This window comes from Emys orbicularis, chromosome 3 (assembly GCF_028017835.1).
Source record: "Emys orbicularis isolate rEmyOrb1 chromosome 3, rEmyOrb1.hap1, whole genome shotgun sequence".
Lineage (NCBI taxonomy): Eukaryota > Metazoa > Chordata > Testudines > Emydidae > Emys > Emys orbicularis.
In genome coordinates this window covers 115,806,516-115,832,472 of record NC_088685.1, presented here as the reverse complement: position 1 = coordinate 115,832,472, position 25,957 = coordinate 115,806,516, and the positions used below count along the sequence as shown (strand labels likewise).

The 25,957-nt window shown below is 42.7% G+C and overlaps 1 protein-coding gene across 1 annotated transcript in view; it reads right to left on the bottom strand.

Moving 5' to 3' along the window:
* Nucleotides 1-25,957, bottom strand: part of TAB2 (TGF-beta activated kinase 1 (MAP3K7) binding protein 2) — a 125,653-nt gene that overhangs the window by 19,995 nt on the left and 79,701 nt on the right. Inside the window, exons 2-4 of the mRNA XM_065401285.1 lie at nucleotides 20,057-20,246; nucleotides 10,110-10,167; nucleotides 6,860-8,372 (exon numbers count right to left, since the gene is read on the bottom strand). Of these exons, the coding sequence (XP_065257357.1) occupies nucleotides 6,860-8,372; nucleotides 10,110-10,167; nucleotides 20,057-20,118 (1,633 nt within the window). The 5' untranslated portion in view covers nucleotides 20,119-20,246. The remainder of the gene's footprint in view (nucleotides 1-6,859; nucleotides 8,373-10,109; nucleotides 10,168-20,056; nucleotides 20,247-25,957) is intronic.

The following is a 25,957-nucleotide window of genomic DNA, read 5'->3' as shown; positions in this document are numbered from 1 at the left end:
AATCAGGTCTGGACGGAGTGGGAGCAAGAGTGCGGTTGTCACCAAGAGATCCAGAAGCGTGCTGAACCAATGCTAGTGTGGCCAAGCCAGGGCTATCAGAATAACTCTCGCTTTGTCCCGTTTGATTTTAGGACTGTGTAAACCAAGGAGATTGGGGGAAAAGGTGTAAACTAGCAGGTCTGTCACAGGAGCAGGAAAGCATCGGAAATGGAGCCTGGACTGTGTCCACGCAGTGAACAAAACTGATGGCATTTCCTGTTCTGCCTGGTAGTGAACAGGTCCACCTGGGGAGGCCCCCACCTTTGGAAGATGAATCTTGTGACCTCTGGGTGAAGGGAGCACTTGTGGTGAGAGGAAAAAGAACTGCTGAAGTGATCCAGCAGTACATTCCAGGCTCCCAGGAGATGTGACGCCTTGAGATGGAGTGCTTTGCGCAGAAGTCCCACAGACGGATGGCCTCCTGATATAAAGCCGAAGATCTAGCCCCTCCCTGTTTGTTGATGTAAAATATGGCTGCAGTGCTGTCTGTCAGGACCTGCAACACCTTGCCTGAGATTTGGGGAAGAAACACTTGACATGCTAAGCATACAGCCCTGAGCTTCCTGACATTTATGTGCAGGGAGAGTTCTTCTTGGGACCAGAAGCCTTGAGTTCTGAGGTAGTTGAGGTGGGCTCCCCACCCTAGGTCTAACATGCCTGAGTCTAAGACAACTGATGGTTGAGGGGGTAACAAAGGACATCCCCATCATTACCGATCTCGGGTCTTTCCACCAGTCCAGGGAGGCAAGGACCAGAGGAGGAACCATAAGTACTGAGTCCAAGTAGTGTCTGCTCAGGGAGTAAACTGACACTAGCCACAGCTGGAGAGGCCTGAGGCACAGCCTTGCATGCTGAACCATATAAGTACATGTCACCATGTGCCCCAGTAATCTGAGGCAAACCCGAGCTGTTGTGATTAGGTGGACCATGACACTGGACATCAGGTCCAACATGGTCTGGAATTGGGCCTCTGGCAGGAAGGACCTAACCTGGATTGAGTCAAGCTCTGCCCCAATAAATTCTATTATCTGAACTGGGACAAGAGTTGACTTCTGCTAGTTTATCAGCAGGCCCAGTGCTTGGAAGGTGACTCGGACCATGCTGATGTGTTCTGTACTTGAGACTGTGACTGGCCTTTGATTAGCCAGTCATCGAGGTACGGGTAGACTTGTTCACCTTGCCACTTGAGGAAGTCTGCTATGACCACTGTACCCTTTGTGAAAACCCAGGGGGTTGCCAATAGGCCAAAGGGAAGAGTGATGAATTAGTAGTGGTGTTGACCCACTATAAACCTGAGAAATCTTCTATGGCCATGGAAGGTAGAAATGTGAAAGTATGTGTCATTTAAGTCAAGGGCAGCATACCAGTCTCCTGGATCCAGAGAGGGAATGATGGAGGCAAGGGAGACCCTGCGGAACCTCAGCTTCTTGAGATATTTGTTGAGGCGACACAGGTCCAAGATCAGTCAGAGGCCCCCTTTGGTCTTTGGGATTAGGAAATACCAGGAGTAAAACACTTTCTCTCTCAAGTCTTGAGGAACCTCCTCCACAGCCCTCATATGTACGAGGGATTGCATCTCCTGGACAAGGAGTTGCTTGTAAGAAGGGTCCCTGAAGAGGGACGGGGATGGATAAAAACTGAAAGTTATATCCAACCGTCACTGCACTCAGGACCCAATGTTATGTATGACTGTGCTGGCCTGAAGAGTTACAGACAGTCCAAAAATAAAAGGAGCAGTGGATCTGAAACCGTGACTGATACAGAGCCTTTGGGTGCACATTTAAAAGCCTGCTTGGCCTGCTGGAATATCTCAGACCCCAACTGGGAGGCTGAGGTGGATGGGAATGGCTGGTGCCGTTTATAACCTCTCCTTTTTCTTTTGTAGGGCTCCTGTTTCGGAGGCACAGAGAACTGAGAAGGCTGCTGGCCTGAAGTGTTTCCTAGAAGCTGACAGAGCGTAATGGCCAAAGGATCATAGGGTGGCCCTCGAGTCCTTCAGGCCGTGAAGTCACATGTCCATCTAGTCCGAGAACACAGAGGAGCCTTTGAAGGGGAAGTGTTGGATAGACTGTTGGACCTCGTGAGGAAGGCCGGAGGACTAGAGCCAAGAACGCCTCATGGTGTCAGTGGAGGCCATTGTCCTGGCTGCCAAGCCGGCAGTGTCCAGAGCCGCCTGGAGTGAGGTCCTGGTCTTACCCTCCTCCAAGATGGCAGTGAACTCCTGCCTTGAATCTTGGGGCAGAGTCTTTAATTTTAGCCAAGGAATCCCACAGATTAAAATCCTGTTTCCTCAGCGGAGCTTGCTGGTTGGAGACATGTGGTTGAAGGCTACCTGTCGAATAAACCTCTCTTCTGAAACGGTCTAGTCTCTTGGTGTCTTTTTGCTTAGGGGTAGCGCTCGACTGCCCCGCCTATCCTTTTCATTTTCTGCAGACCACCAGGGGCATGCGAGTACAGGTATTTGAACCTGCCTGCTGACACACAATACTACTTCTCTGCCCTATTTGAAGTGGGGGGTGGGGGCAGAGAAGGAGGAGTTCGCCACAGGTCCCATCACCGCCTCATTAATGGGCAAGGTCACCTTGGAGGGAGCTGCAGCAGCCAGGATATCACTAAGACTGTGTGATGTCTCTTTGAGCTCCTCAATTTCCAGACCCAGGTTTGCAATGACCTGCTTATGAAGGTCTTGATGGACTCTGAAGTTATTGTGACAAAGCAGATTACTGGGTCCCACAACCGCCTTGTCTGGGGTGGATGAGGAGGAAGCTTGTACCGGAGGAGGGGTGTCTTCCTCAACTATGTCCACTGGAGCCATCTCCTGGACATTGGGGTCTGGTGCCAAGTGGGAAGGAGCGGTAGCCCATCTCTTGGAAACCACCAAGCAGGAGCAATAAAGGGGAGGACGCGGTACTGGGTGGAAACCCCAGGGGTTCCAGTAAGGCCACTGCATTGGCCACTGACCCGCTGGCCAGGTGCTGGCAGGAGGACAGGCACAGAAGTCTGGTGGTGCATAAGCTGGGTACTGGGACGCGTTTTAGGAGGCACATAAGGTTCCCCTTCGGACTCAGAAGAGGAGTCTTATCTCAGAGACCTTTGTACCTGCTTCTGCCTCCATACAATGCTGGGGTTCCGGGAACCGGCATGGACTGGTGATGGAGATGCCAGATCAGGGAAGGCTTGCCCCTAGAGCAGTGGTTCCCAAACTTTAACAGCCTGTGAACCCCTTTCACTAAAATGTCAAGTCTCACGAACCCCCTCCTAAAAACGAATATTTCTAGGGATTTTCTCCTTTATCTGAGTATAAATTATAAAAGCAGTGATCTTGGAAATATAAATTTGTTTTTATGACATGCTTATTACACACTATATTATTAATTATTATTTATCATTACAGTATTTTTAGTACATTATGAAAACAGCAACACTCTGCCAAGATCTCACTTTTGTAGCTTGTATCACTTTGAATAAGCCGGTTATAAGACAAGGCTCCTATGTTTCATCAAGGAGCATCAGATGTGAAACAGCATGAAGGTATTTAAGAAGCCAACTCAAAGAATTCCTCCTACACAAGCATTCAGGTCTTGAGCAGTCCAGGCAAACAACGCACGTTACAACAAAGCTTAAACTTGTTCTTCATAATAATTTAAAAAACAAAAGTAGCTATTTAATTTTAAAAACAGCAAAAAATATCCACCTCTCTTTCCATTTCCTATAAGGAGTCTTGAAGTTTAAATCTCCTCAGTGTGATGGATATGCTTGCTTTGATCTGCTTAGCTCTTGGAAGTCCAGGGGCTCCGGGCTGCTGGCCCCGTGCTGCCTGGGGTACCTAGGGACAGCTCTGTCCACCATTAGGGAATTTCCCCCCCCCCCCCCTCCGAGACCCCCCTGTAACATTTCATGAACCCCAGTTTGGGAACCATTGCCCTAGAGGGTGCCGGGGGGCCCAGTGCCAGGAAGGAGCCCGACACTCCTGTCCCCTCCTGCTTCTGGTCACCGGAGCGGATAGGTGTCCCATTGAAGTTGAAGGGACCGGCAGAGAAAAAAGGTCCCTAGCCACTTGGAAAGCCTCCAGGGTTGATGGCATTTTCAGATTGCTGGCACCGCTGTGGCTTCTGGGACTCGGTGGAGGGTCCTGCACCGGACTAATGCTCTAGGCAGAGTTGACGTTGCCATTGTGCGCTTGGGAGAGGTAGAGTGGCCTGGCACAGGTCTCACTGTGCTGCCTTCTCCCCACTTGTCTCTCTTCTGCACTGGCAAGTGCCCTCTGTTGGTTCACTGCTTCTTGTGCTTCTTTCTTGGCACCAGTGTGTGAACGGTGCAGGAAAGTGCTCGGTGCTAGGGGAGCGCTTCACACCAACGCTTAAGTACTTAATGCCAAATTGGAGCGGCTTGGCTCATACTGGTCTGAGGATGGCTTCCCATAGGGATAGCCTTCAGCCTAATGTTTCTGTCCTTTTTAGTGCAGGGTCTGAAGTACTGACAGATCTGGCAGTTGTCCTTCACGGGAGTTTTCCCCAAGCACTTTAAGTAGCTGGAGTGCAGGTCACTCACGGGCATACGTTTGTCTCAAGGCTTGAAGCCCGGGGCATACCTGTCCCGTGGGGGCAAAGAAATCCCTCAACGATAGGAACTATCTATTTACACTAACTATATACAGTAATGCTAATTACAAAAAATTTTACAAAGATAGAATCCAAAAACCACTGGGAAGAAAGCAAGAAAGGTTGTTCCAGCAACCACCCCGGGTGTAAGAAGGAACTGATGGGGTGTGGGGACAGCAGCATCCCTCGTATGAGTGCATGGCTCCAGAGAGCGTTGGAGCCGGCCCGACAGATACCACCGAGGGAAAAAAACTTCAGCAACAGTGCACATGACGTGCACACACCTAACATGGAATGGACATGAACTAGCACTCAAAGAACATGGTCTTATTATGAAAAGTATCGGGCAACCTTACCGACAGATGTTGCTACCTGCACCACCTATAAGTTTAAAAAATTAAGCTGTTTTGTGATATAAGAGACCCAAATTCAGGAACAACAGCTTGACTTCTGGTTGCTTGGACCAGGCAGATAAATCATGATCATGCATCTCAACTTCTGAATGATTTATAAGTGTAGCAAAGGATTAAAAAAAGCATAGCAGTTAGTGTAGCTGAGTGGAAGAAAATATGTTCCAGAAATCTGGAGCATTCCTCTGAATACAGAACACTTGAGCAGCATTACACATGAGTGAAGGCTGAGGGCCCCTGAGAGGATAGAAGCCCCCACTAAATAGAGGGGAAGGGACCCCATAAAGTCAGTGTAGAGACAGCTCCTGACACGCAGCTTCATGCTAAGTCCATAGCCCACACCATGCATTGTCCTTTTGTCTCTGAAAACTTGCCTACCCTTTTGGGACTTAATACACAATTGGGGTTCAGTGTAGGCAGGAATCAATCAGTTCCTATGCAACCAGCGGCCCTGAAGCAGCGCTGGCACAGGGAGCTTGGCCTGGTCATGATGCATCAGCTGTTGATTGTAGATGCAGTTAGTACCATAGTAGGAATCATTGTCCCAGGGGCATTTGGAATTCAGAGCAAGGTCTGATAGGAGCTGCAAGCAGCAGAAGCCAGTACCACAAATATTCTCTCAAGGAAGTCAGAACAGAAGAAAAACTGTACCAGAAATGCGGAGCACTTGAACAGTATGATCATTATATAAATGCAAGATTTATTTTCCTCCTAATGCATATTTAACAAAAATATTAACGGAGATGGGATTGAAACACCACAGCATTCAAGAACCCCCTAATCTAGACAAGGAGTGCACAAGCTACTTCAATATTAAATTTACCTCCTAACAGTTGATCTGAACAACGTTTACAGTAATCTTGGAACAAGTCTTATATCAATTTCTTTTAATGCTAAATTGGTTGACAATAATTGAAGGGTCTCAAGAAGTTTTGTATCCTAATAAGTATTGGAAGACTCAATCTGCATCATTTCCAAAATATTATTGTATTATGATAATCCTACTCCTCTCTCTGTTAACAAAATACATAAAATGTTAATCCCGCTATTCTCGTGTGTTTATAAGAGAAGTCCTTATCACTACACAATTCATTTGATTTTCATGTAATCTCATCCCCTTTCCTTCACCACACTACTATTTAGATTCTTTTTCATATTTGTTTATAACATTATATAAATAATACAAGTAATAGAACTTTAAACATCCTTATGGATGTCTGACAATAGAAAACAGCGAGGTAAAAAATTCACTCCTACTCAAATAGCTTCCAAAGTCTGGATTCCTCACTTTCTATATAACATTTGCAAAATGAACTAATAAGGAAAGCAATATTCAATGGGAACAGTGCCTGTCAACTGTCATCTGGTTCAACAACCTGTTAGTATGTCTGAACATTTGATTTGTTTAAAATCAATTGAAAAATGAGAAATCTTTTTCAGAACAATCTCTTAAAATGAAGTAACCACCCTTCCAGTCTGGTAAAGTAAAGAATTCTATCTCATCTGCTAATTCAGAAAAGGCTCCACAAAACAGAAGGCGATTATTGATAATTGAACACAAAACAATAGAACCTCTATTCTACTGTCAGGTAAAAAGTTAAAACTGCTTTACCGTGCAAAGTTAAGGAAGGATTGATTCAAATGTGTGTTAATTATAAATTCATATTTCTGATTTAGAATATGTTCCAGAGTGCAATGAACAGGAGTTATTTTGTCAATTCCAAAATGGCTGATTGGTGGTTCTTGTTTTGAAATGTAAGGGCTAGATAACTTGGTAGAAATCTCTACAATTTACATTAAGAATATTACCTTGTGTGTAGGCAGCATCATCAGATCCCACACTCAATTTCCGTGCATCACTGATCCTATCCACATGTGCTAAAACAGGGTCAGTAAGATGCTGGATACCCTCTGGTTCTGCATAGTGATCAGGAAGGTTTAGAAGATTTGTAGGTTCAAAGGTGGGGGATACTACCCCTGGTGAAACTGCAGGGGGTTTATTTGGAGAAACTGTAATTTTAAAAGTATATTTTGTGTTAGGCTGTGTGACCACCACTCGAGGAGAGGTTGCAGTGGTGTTGTTGCCCACTGCTCGACTCTTGGGTGGATGGTGATGAATAAATGCAGGACCCATGCTTACTTGACCAGACATATTCCTAGAGGTGGTAGTTACACCAGGATTTGTTGATATGAAGAGTGTTGGTTGGTTCCGCACAATTTGCTCATCTCCTGTTGTGGCATTTGCTGAAATATAGACCTTAGGTTGATTGCGTGTGATCACTTCATCAGTATTTGGTGGACTGGCAGCTATGTAAACAGTGGGCTGACTTCTACTTAATGTCTGGCTGTTGAGGGAAGAAGGATTAGTGGAAGTGCGAGGACCAGATGAACGCAGCTTTGAAGAATTGTTTCTTTGTGGTGGTTCAAGTTTGATTTCAATTTGGTTTTTGCGAGGTCCTGTTGAGATATTTTGAATGTTATATTGGCTATGGGTAGCAGATTGTGAGCTACCAGATGAATGAATCATGGGTGCTTGTGGAGTAGTGGGTGAACTGATAGGCATATAGACATGAGAAGTTTGGTGGCCTTGTTGGTTTGGCTGTGATGACTGTTGTGATGAGGTATGTGGTAGAGGACTGGATGTAGGAAGAGTAGTCCAGGGACTTGGTTGTGAAGGCTGGTAGACTTGCTGAGGATGCATGGGATTAAATTGAGACACCCAACCTGGATGCTGCTGTGTCTGTCGAGCTGTACCACTTGGAGTTGTAATATAAGGCCTAATATAGATAGAATTTCCCTGTGGACTATTAAGTACAGGTGGAGGTACACCATGTATGTGCAAAGACGTAGGGGTATTGCGACCAGGCTGAATATTTGGGGCTAAAGTTACCATAATGGGGTTGAATCTGGGTGTTTGCTGAGAGAGGCTAGATGCTCCTTTGCTGCCTATGTGAAATCCCAGGTGTTGTCCTGGATTAGAAGTACTAACTGTATTAGCCATTCCAAAGACATTAAATCCCTGTGGAACTTGAGCTGGTGCTGTCTGTGGTTCCTGCTGAAACAGTTCGCTATTGGGCTGACTGCCTTGAAGATGTCCATCACTAATGCTGTGAGTTAAAGTCCTACTTCCATTCATTCTACTTCCTTCTCGTCCATGATGATACACATTCTGTGACTGCAAATCCAAGTTAAGAGATGTCATGTGATTTCGTAGTCCAGGAATCCCAGAATCATCCGAAAAACCTAGGTCTCCTTCACCGTAGAGATACTTCGTGCTCTCCTGAGACAGAACTGCACAACAGGCATCCAAGTTATTATTATTCTATAAAAAAACAGAGTTTGAAGTTATTGATAAAATAAGGTCATATGCTTACATTGCATCATTATTAAAAAATTACTATGCAGCATCAAATGAAAAGCTTTGGGTTCTTGGCCAGCACAGCTGCTACACATGTATGAGGGGCTTGCATGTGAAGCTTACTATTATGAGAACTGTGACTCACTCCCTGGCACCAAGGGCGGAGATTTGCATTGTTGCTGCAGTAGTGACAGGGAGATCCTTGAAAAGCTAATACGGTATGGTACTTCTTGGATGAATACTTTTGCTATTTTTCCCCACTTTCAGAACAATCTTCAGCACTGATCAAGACTCTGTTGAGGGGAAACTGACAGAAGGGTTGACTTCACAGTACCTGTATATTACGAGTAAATAACTTGAAAAACAAAAAATGTTTATTTTAAATGTTTTCCTAAACATTTTAAAGACTGATTCCATAACATAATACCATCTGCTGACTATAAAATGGCAAATTTATAAACAGAAGAAACATGCAGATTAAGGAAAGTGCACAAGAGAACATTAAAGATGCTTCAAATAAGAATTTAATTTGAACGAACAGCAGCAGCATATGAACAATCTATTTCACAAGATGAAACACTTTAAATAGAAGAAATACTGATTACTGTGGCATATTTAAACATTCGTACCGTCTACACCAAAATTCCCCTAATAGTCCACTACTTTCAAAAGCTTTAAAACAACCTTTTGTATTGGGATAAACTTAACACACAAACTTGAATCTGATGACTTTTTAAAAAAATGTAAATGGTAATAATATATAAAAAGAAATGAGCGAAATGTGTTTGATTAATCAGAAACCCATAACTTTTTTTTTTTTTTTTTTTTTTTTTTAAAACAGTTTAAAAAACAAATTATGCACACTCTTCACTTTTTTCTCTGACTTAACTGGGGGCTCTTAGAGCTTCCAATTAACCTTCTTTAAAAGAAACTAAAGAAAGATTATTGAAATTATTCAGTTTCCTGTCCTGAACCCATAATCATCTTCTCTTTCACCTGCTCATATTTTATTCAATTTTCATAGAGTGATATCTAAAGAAAACAAGTATACTTAAACATATTTCTTTTGTAGTCAAGTGACTAGTATGCCATGACCTCTACCAAAACGAGTAATTATAATCAAATAACGTAGTTTGAATAAACGAGGTGTACCAAAAAGCTAAATACATATAAACGAACTAGGAAAAAATACAGATATCAAGGAGAACATATGCAGCACTAGAATAATAAGAGTACTGTTCAAAAGTACAGCTCTCAATACCTACATCAGCAAGACAAATTAACTCATGCTATATGCTTTTTATCAAATGACTTCTATTAAGTAGCAGACAGAGGGCCCACTCAGGATCAGAGCCTCTCTGTGTTAGGCACCCCACCAAATCATAGACCACTGTTACTCTGAAGAGTTTATAATCTTAGATGCAACAAAAGTAAGGGGAGAAACCCTAACAAGAAAATGTTTATACAGGCCAGATGCATATACAGCTTGACTGTTTTGAGTCTTGTGAAAAAATACATTATAAAATAAAGATAACAGGACAGGAGCCCGAATGGCCATCTATCTAGCCATTATGGTAAAGTGCTTTGAGAGCCAATTAAAAACATTATATAAAGAGCTAAGTATATTATTATTAGTTGGCAATTTCTGAGAGCTATCGGGTCTGAGAGCTATGAAGGAGGACAAGTTAGTAGTATACATACTAGCTTGGGCTGGGCGTTCCAGGGATAATGGGAGACATGGAAGAAGGCATGAAGGTGCCTGTGGGAGAAGCAGAGAAACGGGTGATGGAAGCTCGCACTACAGAATGTTGTTGTAGAGGGAACACTAAGATACAGAAATGGGTAAGTACGGAGAGGCTAAAACATGAGGGTTTAAAGGTAAGGACTAAAAGCTTGTACTTGATGGAGTGGCGATAGGGTGACCAGAGGAGAGATGTGAAATATCAGGACGCGCGGAGAGGAGAGGGGGCGGAGGGAGTGTGCCGGCGGAGAAAAAAAAAACCAAGAGCTGCCAGAGCATAGGAAAAATTGGTGGGGGGGCTGAGCACCCACTGGCAGCTCCACGCACCGCCCCCCCACACCAGCTCGCCTTCGCTCCGCCTCCACCTCCCCTGAGCTGGGGGCTGCGTCCTGCTTCTCCCCCCTCCCTCCAGTGCTTGCACCGCCATACAGCTGATTAGCGCAAGCCTGGGAGGGAGGGGTGAGGAAGAGGAATGCGGCGGGTCCAAGGCGGGGATTTGGGGAGGGACCCAATGGGGGGGGAGGGGGCGGAGGGGCATGAGCCCCCTCCGCCTGTGCGCTGGAGGGCAAAATATTGGGACAATTCGCATCCCGACCGAACATTGGTCAGGACGTGGGACAAAAGTAAATATCGGGACAGTCCTGATAAAATCGGGACGTCTGGTCACCCTAAGTGGAGAAGGTAGAGCCAGTAAAGGGACAAAAAGGTGACAGACAGAATGACAGACCAGAAAGACCTTAGCAGCAGAATTTTGAATGGAGCTAGGAAAACGGTGGATACTGAGAAGGCCATAGAAGGAAATAATACAGGAATAACTAGCCAAGCTTGCGAGGCCCATAGGCACAACTTGATAGCATTTTTTCGCTTGGATGTAGTGCAATAACTTTCGAATGCTGAAGCCAATCAATTCCAAAATTTCAGATACTCTCAGCATCGACAGAACCCTATTGATTTTTATGAAAACCAAAAGGAGGAAATGGGGCAACATGTGTACAAAGTCACACTTCTAACAACCTCAAAAAGAACAGGAGTACTTGTGGCACCTTAGAGACTAACAAATTTATTTGAGCATAAGCTTTCGTGGCCCACTTCTTCGGCTGTAGCCCACGAAAGCTTATGCTCAAATAAATTTGTTAAGTCTCTAAGGTGCCACAAGTACTCCTGTTCTTTTTGAGGATACAGACTAACACGGCTGCTACTCTGAATTCTAACAACCTGTTTATTGTCTATAGACCAAAGAATGGTTTGATGGCAGAAATGAATACAATACCCCTCATTTTAGCTCTGTCCATATCCAACTGAGTTTAAAATGTTGACACAATGAAAGAGAAAGACGAGGAAAGGAGATTAACAATATGGGGGGGGGGGGGAAAGAGGACAGGAAACAAGGGCACACAGAGCTTCTGACAGGAGGAATGGGGGCACATACAAACCTCTTGGCATGAAGTAATAGGGGATACAGAGCTCCAGGAGGGCAGAGTGGGTAATGGAGGGCACACAGAGCGTATGAGAGAAGGGGATTGCAACCAGTTCCTGAAATAGAGGGGAGCTCATAAGCTTGTAGGGGAGAATGGAGGGATTCAAGGAGTCCCTGATGTGTGCAATACATTTGGCCAACAGAAGCAACAGTGTGCAACTCCCTAGTTTAAACAGGCTTATCCTGTGTCCTATTAACCATTCAACTAGCCTTCTAGTTTCAAGATAAAATATACAAAGAGTAGACATGTTGACAGTGAAGTGTTCTGCTTAACAGCAGCTTTCTTATATTGTGCTTTTTGTGAAGCAATATTAGCTGCTCCACTGTCAGTTGCAACTGAATTTTCAATATAAGCTTAATTTTGAACCCCTCTTCTAAAATCCACAAAAAAACAACCATTTTGGCCTAAAAACTGATGGGGCAGATTTGGAACAGATGTAAAATTTTTCTACACAATTTAAAGTGATCTGGACAAGAGGATCCTGAAGTTAAGCTATTTTTTGCCATTCTGTAGGAAAACCCAAATTAGATGAAGCATAATTTAGTTTCTGGGACTTTCCAATTGATCAACTAAATTTGATCCTGGTTTCTAAGTTTCAAGACTAGTTTAAAAAATTCTCATCTTTTGATTTTGTAATGCTTCTATGGAATGTTTGCTCTGACAAGCTTAATATAAAATGACTGCTAAGATCATTTCCAACAACCAACCAACCAACATGAATCTATAGCCCATTTCTTTTCAGAGAAAATTTCCACTAGAAGGCTGGCTAGGGCCCATCTACTGATCAACCTCCTTTCCCACAACCCTCACCTCCAAGGCTACCCCTTGGACCTGCACCCCCCTGTGCATGTGCACCTCCCTCCAAAGGCTAGATCTCAGTGAATCTATATGAAGGACTGAAGAAAAGGGAAGCAGAAAGTAAAGGTAAAAGTATGTTAGTTTATAAATGAGCCTGAATAAGTACTTGTAATTGAAGGGAAATAAAGGTTTGTTATACACACACCCAGAGAAAGATTGCTCTATATACAGTAACTCCTCACTTAAAGTATCAGAGGGGTAGCCGTGTTAGTCTGAATCTGTAAAAAGGAACAGAGGGTCCTGTGGCACCTTTGAGACTAACAGAAGTATTGGGAGCATAAGCTTTCATGGGTAAGAACCTCACTTCTTGCATCTGAAGAAGTGAGGTTCTTACCCACGAAAGCTTATGCTCCCAATACTTCTGTTAGTCTCAAAGGTGCCATAGGACCCTCTGTTGCTCCTCACTTAAAGTCGTCCCGGTTAACGTTGTTTCATTGCTGATCAATTAGGGAACATGCTTGTTTAAAGTTGTGCAGTGCTCCCTTCTAATGTCGTTTGGCAGCTGCCTGCTTTGTCCACTGCTTGCAGGAAGAGCAGCCGGTTGCAGCTAGCTCGTGGGGGCTTGTAACCAGGGTGGACCGGCAGCCCTCCTATCAGCTCCCCGCTCCCCTAATTCTCTGTGCTGCAGCCACCCAGTAGGCTATCAATTGCCAGGCAGTTCAGTTGTCCCTCCCCCCACTGCCATGTGCTGCTCCTGCCCTCTGCCTTGGAGCTGCTCCCAGAGACTCCTGCTTGCTGTGCAGGGGAGAAAGGGGGGGCTAATGTCAGGGTGTCCCCCTCCCCCCTGCTCCTGCACCCCGCTTACCCCTTCTCCATATAGAGCAGGGAGGGGACACGGATGGAGAGAGACAAAGAGCTTGGGGCAGCAGCTGCTGTCTCAACTTCCTGATCCACTTAAAAAGACAATGCACTTAAGAGTGGGTCAGCTTACTTAAAGGGGCAGTGTGCATCTCCCTCTCTCTCCCACACACAAGGTGTGTGTCTGTCTTTGTCTGCTATGCTGTCTCCCTTCCCTCATGTTCATGCTGCCTTGTGTGAGAGGCTACATTAAAAACAATGTGTTAACCCTTGAGGGCTCAGCCGAGTACTAGTTCATCATTTAGCAGCAAGGCATTCCCTGGGAAATATCCCTCCCTCTTCCACCCTCTAACTTCACCACCTCAACCAAGCTTCACAATCATCATAGCTGTGAACAGTATTAAATTGTTTGTTTAAAACGTATACGGTGTGTATATCTATATAATATATAGTTTTTTGTCTGGTGAAAAAAATTTCCCTGGGAACCCCCCCCCCCCATTTACATTAATTCTTATGGGGAAATTGGATTCGCTTAACATCGTTTTGCTTAAAGTCACATTTTTCAGGAACGTAACTACAACGTTAACGAGGAGTTACTGTATTCACATTTAGGGGTATTACACCGCCTAGTGGTGCCTAAGAGCAGAACTTCTCCAAGAAGTGTCTATTGGATCAGAAGTTCTCAAACTTGGGGGTGAGCCCCCTTGGGGGGGGGCAGAATGCATTCAGGGAGGAGCATGAGAAGCTTTAGCCAAAAAACCCCAAAACTTATTTCACTAATTTTACCCACAGAAATGAATAACTAGCAAAGCTGATTCCTCCAAACATATCAGGTCCTCAGATGGTGCTGTGCATTTTGACGGATTTCTGTTAAGCTTGCACAGCATTATACAAAGTCATGACCATCTGTACATTAATCCATTTGCTACGACACAGTGTGCACATTTAAATTGTAAGCATAGACCTCAATCACAATTTTGCTTTTGCTTTTATTACAATGGGTCATTGGGTTTATTTGAATCAAAGCCTTACTCTTTTTAATATTCAGTGAAAGTCACATGGTGATTTTTTTTTAAATTGGTATATGTACTTGTGTGGTGGGGGGTGTATACTACAGAAGCAAAGAAGGGGAGTGCAATCAAATAAGTTTGAGAACCCCTCATTGGAGCACTCTGAAAAGCCTCCCTCCCACCCATGGCTCCAAATGTTCTTAAGACACTGCTACATAAAGGACACACAATGCCCTCTACCTCCTCAGTTCCTTCCACCACAGAACAAAAAGGGACTCTGAGAAAGAAGGGAAGGTGGGTGGGAAGCATGAACATGCAGAGCCATCTCAAAGCACTCTACATGTAAGTAACCTTCATTTCTTCAAGTGGCTCTGCACATTGCCATTGTAATAAGCCAGAAGATGGTGCCTAAGTGCATGCAATCAAGTCCAGAAGGATCAATGGTCTATGCCTCGGGGCAGTAGCCAGAGGATTCCAAGTCAGTTGGGAGGAACCTCGGGGTGGCTGCCTTCTTTGTAAAGTGTGTGGGTGGGGCCTCAATGAAAGGAAGGAGGACTGTGTTGCCCTAGATAGGGATGTGCATGAGCCCAGGGAAAAGAACTTGTGATGGACACTGTATCAGAAAGTATCTTGTATTTGGATACCTCCTCTATAGCGATATGAGAAGCAACTTCTGCACTTCTGAAAGTAGAATACTCTCACGAGAAGCCTCCATTTGCTGATAAAATGGGCTAGCCTGTTTCCAAACAGAGAAAGGGAAGGATCCTTGCTGATTGGCTCTTGACTCTCAACCCTCATATCAAATCTATTTAGGCCTTGATTTAAAAGACTTCTTTTTATGCTTGCTCTGGAATGATGAAGGCTGCTGAGAACTGTTGATGTCTTTAATTTTATGAGAAATAAGCCAAAAACAACTGTGGATTATACGGTCTCTGATAACAGAAAGGAACAGATCTCCTGCTAGTAGAAGAAACCAAGTCCAAAGAACGGGCCTTCGATCTTGTCTCCAACTTCTCCAGCAATTCATCTTTCTTTTCACTGAAAAGATCTCCCCTTTGAAGGGAAGGAGATCTTCCACTTGAATTCTAGTATCCAGAACCAAAGAGGAGGAATGAAGCTATGCATGTCTCCTCAGAGTAGAGCATTGGCTTCTGCAGTTAAGGGAAGAGTCTGAGGCATCAAAGGAAATCCTGAGAATGATCTTTGCCACATTTTGACCCTTTTTTAGGATCACATTTTCCCATCTGCTTTTGTCATCTGGCAAATCACGCCCCCAAAATGCCAACTTTTCCCACAGATAGAATAGATAGCAGGCCATAACAGCTTGGGAATTTGTCACCTTAATACCAAGACATGAAGAATAGAACACCTTTCTCGCTAGGAAATCAATCGGCTTCCCCTCTCTATCACTGGGATGAAATGTGGCTATCCATACCTGGACCTGCTACTTGCAGCAGCCACTATCAGTGAATTAGGTACAGGGTGCATATGAAAACCTCTCTGAGGGTATCTGATGCAATTTGTCTGCCTTCTTGGATATAGGTTGGCAGGATTGGACCAAACAGTCTTAGCGGGCTGGAGCATCAAAGATTAGTAAGGACATCATACTCTTGGAGGTACCCCAAGAATATTAATCAGCGGATTAGATGCCTCCTTCACAGGCACAGAAGACAGATTCAAAGTGGATATCATGCGATCCACCAAACCGTGAAACTGCAGAGCATTCTCAGAAGGGGAAAAGCGAGGCCCACATGCTCATCTGCTGATAAACCATGATCATAGTCTATAGTATGCTCCTATTCAAAAAGAGGAGCTGATATCTTCTCATCCTCTTCTTCAGACTGATCCTTTACAGGTGAAGATGATGCCAACCTTGGAATTGGTGAAGCTTGTCTCTTTCTCAAGTCTCTTTGCTTCTCACTCAGATATGAGGAATGCTCAGAAGCCAAACAGTGCACATCAGCTACCAAAGTGAAGTCTTCTTTGGAACCTAAAACTTGAGCAAGGGTTGAGGCCGGAGCCGAACATTTGGACGGCACAGGATCCAAATACTCAAATCTATCTTCTTGGCTCCTGAAGCCGAGACTAGAAAGAACCTTTGACTTCAGAACCCTAGAAGCTCTGTCAGAATTGGATGGATCTGATAAATCTGACATGCAGGATTTGGCACTAACAGTTGTCACCTTCTCTGGAACTAAGACAGCTGGTGCCAATAGAGTGTCCCTTGATTCCAACTTCAAAAGCCTAACTGCTAGAGCAGTGGGAACTATAGCTGGACCCAATGAAGGTTCCAATTTCCTAGAACCCTTAGCTGCTTTGACTTCCTGGAAGAAGTGACAGAAACTGACTGCCCAGACGCGGAGGATATAGCCTCAAGGGCCTCCTTAAGGAGAAGGACCTGCAAACTATTATACCTCTTCTTGAAAGCTCCGGCTGTCGAAGTCTGGTAGACAGAACACCAAGGAGGAGAGTGGTCATCCAACGCCAGGAAGATAGCAGGGTACGAAGTCTCTTGAATCCCACTTCTTCAGTTCTGCCATAACCTGGAACTGAGCGAGCTAACTACCTAACAACCTATACTTATCACTATACTACAAAAGAAAACTAACAATTAACACTAAAAATTAAGGAAAGAACTTCACAGCTGAAAGGACTGGAGAGGTTCATTTCCATCAATGGCAAGTATTTGGAACGAACTGAGGTGGTAGAGGGCGCTGCACTCCTTACATAGTTATGCCTTCAGAACTTTTGGAGATGCTGAGGGGAGGGGTAGAAAGGGGGCATGAGAGTGCTCTAATGGACAACGCTTGGAAAAGTTTCTACCATTCAGCACCACTAGGCAGTATAATATCCAGAAGTGGGAATATGCAGAGCCTTCTCGAAGAAGAAGGTCCTCTTTACAAGAGCAGATTAACACACTCAGGAAGTGGCAGGAGCGATAAGGAAAGGGCCAAATCAGAGGTCTATTATGGAAAAAAAAATAGGGAAACTATCTTCCAAAGCTCAGCCCACTTGAGAAAAAGTATGTTAAAATAAACGTAAAATAAACAAAAATCAGACTTATACAATAGTCATAATATTTAGACAATTCAAAACTCCACTGTACCCAAGTGTACAAGAGATAAAATTCACTCACCAGTACCATATATGGACTTGAAAGTGCTACCTTAAGACTTCTCTATCAGTCTTAACTCAGAACTTCCTGGCTTAAGTGAGACTAAGTTGTCCTTTTTAAAAAAAGCTAATATTGAAATAGTTGGAGCCTCACTGTTATCTTAGTCAAATTAGAGCATATTAAAAACTACAAAGAAAATCACTGACCTGGTAGAATTCCATCTGTGTGTGTATCTATGGAGTCAGCTCAGCCAGATGCCTTCCACCAGCCACCAGATCTGGGGCTGCCAACATTAGGGAATTTTGAGCTTCTAGCCCTGCCCGAGTCACTATGCTACCAGAGCAGATCCAAAGAGCTCTTGTTGCTGCAGTAACAGCTGCTGAGTATTTTCTGCCTCTCTGTACTTGGAAGGAATCACAACTTCCCAGGAAATGGAGTCCACTGCAGCCCAAGCCACTGGAGGACCCTAGCACTCCCCACTGGAGAACCCCATTTATGGAACTCATAACATTAATTACTTTACATTATGTATTTAAAGCTAAATAACTCCGTCATTTAAAAACTTTAGAGAAATGCAATTGTCCATATTACGAACACATGACCTACCCTACGAAAACAAATTTTAAAAAAACTGCAAGGTGACGAACAACAGCAGTGCAGGGGACTGGGGTACTATTTCTTGCACACTTCTGCCACACACTTCTGTTATCTATCTGCCAGACCTAATTTTCTGGTTCCAGGCCTCTCCCTCAGTAGAAAAATCAACCATATCAAATTTTGTGATGAGGAGGAGGCTGCCTAGGGTACGACCTATCACAAACAGATTCCAGAAGGTGAAGATATAATGCACGTGACTAAGCCAATGTATCACCTCACCCCAATATACCATTTTTAATGTTAGAAGAACTAAACAGCATTTGAAATTAAAAAAAAATTAGTACTTCGTAGGGCCAGTCTTAAGCACAAGCATGGTGCCATGCAATTTGGAGAGCAACTATGGCAACTCCATGGGTTGGTCCATTTTCTACTCCTGGGGGAATTCTGTGCCAAAAAATTAAAAATTCTGCAACAAAAAATTTCTTAAAATTCTGCAAAGGTCTAAATATTTTATTTGTCAAAATTACACAATATAATCACACCAGTTTCAATTAATTTTGATCATTTATTTCAAAATAGCTGTCAGCAAGTATGTCTGTAACAATACAAACAACAAAAAAGATTCAGGAAATGTTTTTTGACAAACAGATTCCTTACTATGCATATTAATACAGAACTCTGAGTAATAATTCATTTAAACTACAATACAAAACCGTATTTCCCGCACCCCTCAGAAGCAGTGCAAAGGTTTAGTCAGGGATAACAGAGGAGCTGAGGGAGAGGGAAGTAAATTGTTGGGAAGGAGCCTGGGTGTGAACTTGGAGAGTGGTTGAATAGGGGTGGGAAAATTATGTAACAGGTTTTTCGGGGGGACGAGGAGTGATTGTTAGGGAACTTCCCCCATGCAGACCCTGACTGACCCCTAACCTCTCCTATTCAGTCAGGCACATCTGCCCCTATCCCCATGTGTCCTTGCACCCCCTATGTGTCACTCCACCCCCACTCAGACACCCACTCCCCCATCCCCATGTGGCTCTGTACCTCCTCTCCTGTCCCCATGTGGCTCTGTACTCCCTCCCCAGTCCCCATGTGTGTCTGTGCCCCCATCCAGCCACTCCCCTGTCCCTATGTAGCTCTGCACCTCCTCCCGCATCACCATGTGGCCCTGCACCTTTCTCCCTGTGGCCCTGTGCCTCCACTCCCATTCAGCCCCTGCCCAGTCTGTCCTCCCCCACTAGCCCTTATGAGCCCGTCTGACCCCCACAGCACCCCACGCCATCTGTCTCCCCATAGCCCGTCTCCTGACCTGGCCTGATAGGCACTGTAAAGAAGGCAGGCTCTCTCTCTTCCCTAGCTAGCTGGGAGCTGCTGCTTTGTTCTATCACCACAGCACCCACTGGTGGGCAAAAGGTGGAACTGTAGCAACATTTAGGCAGCTTTTTTCTGCGCAAAAAATTAAAAATATGCATGGCTCATTAATTATGCACATGTGCAGTAGCGCAGGATTCCTCCAGGAGTAATTTTCCTACTTCAGCAAAATGACGAGAGGGGAGTGGAAGGTGGAAAAATAAATTTTTTTGCCTGCTCCTTATACGAGTAGCTTAAGACCTCACAAAAATAAGGGTAGGGTTGAACTTTTGCCTTCTTGCAACTTAAAAATGGTCAAACTAGTTCTCTCAATCTGCAGTGTTCATTAAGTTTCACTCTAGAATGAATTTTCAGCCACATTATAAGTCCTTGAGAATAAAAGTATTTATAATGGAAACTTTTAGATTCCCAATGTAAACAGTACAAAATATGAATGCCAACATATGAAGAAATTTAAATTCCTCAATTTTAAGAAACATCATGAGAGAATACACTATGAAAAAGCTGGAAACTGATTTGAGACTTTCCTTGTTTTAAAGCAAACAGAAGGAAGCCAAAAATATAAACTGCTATCAACAGTTCCATCCAACCATGGCAGATTAGAGGGAAAGCTTGTGGCAGTTACTTGTAATACCTACAATAAATGGCAACACATAAATATAGAGTAGTAAAAGGACACTGACCTGTAACATGCATCTGGACACAACAACTTCAGGTACCTCCGGAAATTTTTGTCGCAGGTCATGTAAAACCTGAAAATCTATTTGGTGGCTTCCTTGGGCCATTCGTATATTGCCTGATCAGGACTGTTGTTCAACAGGCAATTCTAGGCCTTAGTGAAAGGAGTACTCATCTCTCCTGTTCCAGCATTTTCTGTAAGAGGGGGGAAAAATGCCAAATTTTATACATAGTCTTAGTTCAAAGTGTGAGGTTCTGTATTTTACCAAAACCAAAAATAACGCTGCACAAACTAGCTACTTTAGATATAGAAACAAAGACTTTCTATTAGAGCTGTCAAGCAATTAAAAAATTAATCGCAATTAATTGCGCAATTAAAAACATTATTTGCGATTAATCACGCTGTTAACAATAGAATACCATTTATTTTAAATATTTTTGGATGTTTACTACATTTTCAAATATATTAATTTCAATTACAACACAATACAAAGTGTAGAGTGCTCACTTTATTTTTTATTACAAATATGTGCACTGTAAAAAACAAAAAAATTGTTTTTTTTTAATTCAACTCATACAAGTACTGTAGTACAATCTCTTTACCATGAAAGTTGAACTTACAAATGTAGAATTATGTACAAAAAAACTGCATTAAAAAATAAAAATGTAAAACTGTAGAGCCTACAAGTCCACTCAGTCCTACTTCGTTAGTCAATCACTCAGACAAACAAGTTTCGTTACAATTTGCAGGAGACAATGCCGCCTGCCTGCTTCTTTTTTACGTCACCTGAAAGCAAGAACAGGTGTTCGCATGGCACAGTTGTAGCTGTTGTTGCAAGATATTTATGTGCCAGATGCGCTAAAGATTCATATGTCCCTTCATACTTCAACCACCATTCCAGAGAACATGCTTCCATGCTGATGATGGGTTCTGCTTGATAACGATCCAAAGAAGTGCGGACTGACGCATGTTCATTTTCATTATCTGAGTCAGATATCACCAGCAGAAGATTGATTTTCTTTTTTGGTAGTTTGGGTTGTGTAGTTTCTGCATCACAGTGTTGCTCTCTTAAGACTTCTAAAAGCATGCTCCACATCCCGTCCCTCTCAGATTTTGGACGGCACTTCAGATTCTTAAACCTTGTGTCGAGTGCTTTAACTATTTTTAGAAATCTCACATCGGTACCTTCTTTGCGTTTCGTCAAATCTGCTGTGAAAGTGTTCTTAAAACGAACATGTGCTGGGTCATCCTCCAAGACTACTATAACATGAAATATATACAGAATGCGTATAAAACAGAGCAGGAGACATACAATTCTCCCCCCAAGGAGTACAGTCACAAATTTAATTGACGCATTATATTTTTAATGAGCATCATCAGCATGGAAGCATGTCCTCTGGAATGGTGGATGAAGCATGGAGGGACATACGAATGTTTAGCATATCTGGCATGTAAATACCTTTCAATGCTGGCTACAAAAGTGCCATGTGAATGCCTATTCTCACTTTCAGGTGACCTTGTAAATAAGAAGCAGGCAGCAGTATCTCCCGTCAATGTAAACGAACTTGTTTGTCTTAGCGATTGGCAGAATAAGAAGTAGGACTGAGTGGACTTGTAGGCTCTAAAGTTTTACGCTGTTTTGTTTTTGAGTGCAGTTATGTAACCAAAAAAGTTCTGCATTTGTAAGTTACACCTTCACAATAAAGAGACTGCACCTTCAGTACTCGTATGAGGTGAATTGAAAAATACTGTTTTTTTGTTTATTGTTTTTAAAGTGCATATATTTGTAATAAATAATAATATAAAGTGAGCACTGTGCACTTTGTATTCTGTGTTGTAATTGAAATCAATATTGAGAATGTAGAAAAACATTTAATACATTTCAATTGGTATTCTATTTTTATAAGTGTGATTAATCATGATTCATTTTTTTTAGTTAATCACATGAGTTAATTGACAGCCCTACTTTCTATTTAAAAAGATATAATACACCTCTACCCCTATATAACACGAATTCTGATATAACGCGGTAAAGCAGTGCTCCGGGGAGGGCGGAGTTGCGCACTCCGGCGGATCAAAGCAAGTTCGATATAACGCGGTTTCACCTATAACACGGTAAGATTTTTTGGCTCCCGAGGACAGCATTATATGGGGGTAGAGGTGTAGTAACATTTTCCATTGAATAAATATGAATCTGCTTACGATTCCCCATATAATTATGTATTTGAAAATTCATTATTCCCTCTGATTTTAATCCTTTTCAATCTTTCAAACATTCATAATAATGTTTTCCTACAGAGTGTACGACTGCCTATGTCTGTTTAATGCAGGTCTGCTCCTCGCAGTTTCGCCTTCCCTTTTATCTTGATGTTTACGTTACTGAGGGCTTGTCTACACTACCCGCTGGATGGGCAGGAAGTGATCGATCCAGCGGGGGTCGATTTATCACATATAGTATAGATGAGATAAATCAACCGCTGAGCGCTCTGCCGTCGACTCCGGTATTCCACCAGAACGAGAAGCGTAAGTGGAGTCGACAGAAGAGCATCAGCTGTCGACTTACCGCAGTGAAGACACCGCACTAAGTAGATCTAAGTACATAGCTGAAGTTGTGTATCTTAGATCGACCCCAGGTGATAGTGTAGACAAGCCCTGAATCAAGTATTGCATTTTCCACATCATGAATATCCATTATTTTAGAGCATAATACTTTGAACACACAATTTAAAAGAACATACACATGGAAATGCCAGAAAAGTGTTGTTTAAAAAACACAAACACACACACTGGAAAGAAATAAAATACTGAAAAGATGCCCAATAACGTCTCCAATGTGCTTTATATTGCTCTGCTTTTATCAAGGTGATCTTCCAAAGGCAAGAAGATAATGTTATGTTCAGAGTTAATAATTTTAAAAAAATTGCAATAATCTCAGGATCAGTATATTAGAGACAACCCATTACAGTTTATCAATTATTATTATATACATGAGAAATATTCTGGGCTCATGATTGGATGAAGTTAGCCCTGTAATAAGTCAGGCTTCCTTGGGCTATTCATATATTGTTTTCTTCTTCAGGAAGTCAAGAATACCGAGGCCTGCATCAGTGTTAACAAATGAACTTACATGTACCAATGACTGCACATCGTGGCTGACTGCAACAAGTTTGTATCATTCATTAACTTGGGGTTTTTAGACTGGATTTTCTTTTTTTTTTTGGCACGCCACTAAGTGTAATTCCCAGTTACAATGTTTAAAAGAAAGCCAAGTGCTGATGATATTCTAGCTTAGCTGTATGAATGAATATAATTAAGAGCAAATGTAACAATACTATTTATTTTAGACGAAACCAAGATATATTGTTCCTCGAGCCTCAACCTGTATACACTTCTTTGGTCAATAAGTTAATATTCAACTCCACACACAGAAATCTGGATCTGCTTATCAGCTTATTCTCCTACTCCTGTCTTTCCTTTGCTCCCAATATCATTCCCACATGAGGCACTACTCCCTCTGAATTCAAACATATTCTAGTGTCCCTTTATCCTAAAAACCCTCTAGTACCAATCCATACATTCTCAGCCTTGCCACTCTCTCCTCCTATACCTCTGAACTCCTTCAGCAAGCACTGCACCTGTGAGTTCTTTTCTTGCAAGATGTTTTTGATTTCTAGCCTTTAACTTTAGCAAAAAATTACTGCTCTAAAAATGTAAAATTTAACCAAAATTGGTTTAGCAACTGATTTAGTTAAACTGGCACTTGTTGGGAGGACACACTGTTCAGTTTAAGAGTATATCAGAGATTCCTTACAGACCTAAGCTAAATTGATATAAGGCACTCAAACCAAAATAAAGTCCACACATGGGGTTTGAACTGATTTAACTAAATCACTTGCTAAACCAATTTTAGTTAAATCAATAAAAATGTATAGTGTACACAAGTCTAAGGCTTTGTTTAAGTAATAGGACATTAACTTTTTTGCATCCTTCAATGCTGTTAATCTCTTTCTCCAACCAAACCTTTTCTTCTAAGGCTTATAGAATAGCCTGCTCTATAGGTTCTTGTTTTACCTCTGCCAGCTCTTTCAACATCTCTTCTGAGGGCTCTATCTCCTCTAGTTGATGTTCCCCAGGGCTTTGTCCTCCCCTTTTCTGATCCTACTGTTTCTCCCCTGGGGGATCATTCACCATAACATTTAGTTACTACGTCTACAATGACTCTCACAATTTATCCATGCCTCCCTTTTCACGTAAAAAAAAGGGAATATTTATTTCAGCCTGGTAGCTTCAGCTATAGTTAAGATTGTGATTTTTTCGCTATTACCCGATTTTGACGCATTCAGAATTGTACATGTTCACTTTTTGAAATGAGACTATCTGCTTGATGATTAATTTTAAAACGAACTGCAATCTGCCTCCTTGAATTATGAACGTCTTCAAAACCACAACACCCTCAATCCACATGACACTTTCCCCACATATTCATTCTGACCAGCTTCCCCTCCATGCAGATAACTCAAAAGTCGTTAACTTTGAAACTTCAAAAATGGCATGCACTACATTTGGGGGGAAAAAATTGGTTGGCTTAGAAAGTAGTAAAACTTTGAAAAAAAACCACAAGCACTCTCACTGGCATCTGCTAATATTTTTAGCTTAATTAATCCCATTTCCTATGACACATCACGATATACGTTTGATTAGTGGGCTCAGGCAGGAAAAGGAGCTGCTGTTGGGATGATCTTCAGAGAGATTGGTTTCAATAAGGCATTACCAGAGCATAATTCTCTCATGTAAAATTATTCCTCAGTATAAGGGCAAAAAGAAAATGAAGATGTAAAAAAGGTGGTGTGAAGAAACCTTGGATTTCATAACTGCATATTGTAGTGTAAATATTCTGTCATTTAAAAGGACATCAACATAACGTTTTGAACATATTGTAACAAAATCACCTAAAATTGTTAGAATTTGAAGAAAATCTCTTTTTCCCCCCCTAGATTTTCTACTCTGGGCATTAGACTGCACTATGCATTTTCATCTTCCCTTGTTTGTGCCACACTTATCTCTATGACCTAACTCAGTCTGTTAAGAAAAAAAGAAAAAGAATAAAACGAAACATTTTACTACTAAAACTTTTAAACTTCTATTGTGAATTCTATTACATGAAAAAACTACATTCATGTGATACTAAAAGTTGCATGATTAAAATAAAAGTCAGGAAATGCACAAGTTAAAAATAGCCACTCCTCCTCCACCTCCCACTTACAAAATACCATATATGCAGAACATATTTTAACATACGTTAAACAGCATTAAGTTCACATTTCTAAAGGCAGGATAACTAAAACCCTGTATCAACCCTCCTAAACCTCTAAAAGGATTTAAATATTTCTAAACCTACAACTAGTTAAATAAAGTGAACCTATGCAGCAAGATGCTATTGTCAAAACAGTGAAGTGCAGTAATCTCACAGCAAACGAATACTCGCTAGTAACACCTTTTCAATTCCTTACATCAGTGGTCCCCAAACTGTGGGCCATGCCCACCTAGGGGAGTACAGAGGAACATTCGGGGGTGGGGGGGAGAGGGAGTGCCACCCACCCGCACTCTGCCCCAGCTCTGCTCTGGCCCTGCCCCTAGCCGCAGATCCGGCCACAGCCCTGGCCCCCAATCCTGGTTCCTGGCCACAGCTCTGGCCCTGGCCTCAGCCCCTCTCCTGTCCCCAGCTTCCAGGGAGCACGGACAGATTACATTACAGTTAAGGGGGGGACCACTGCCCTACAGAATACTCGGAGGTTTGTGTTTGCGTATATACACATATATACACATATACATATACACACACACACACACACACACACACACAATATTCCAGTTTCTGCTTTTCTAAGCTGATTCATCAAACAAC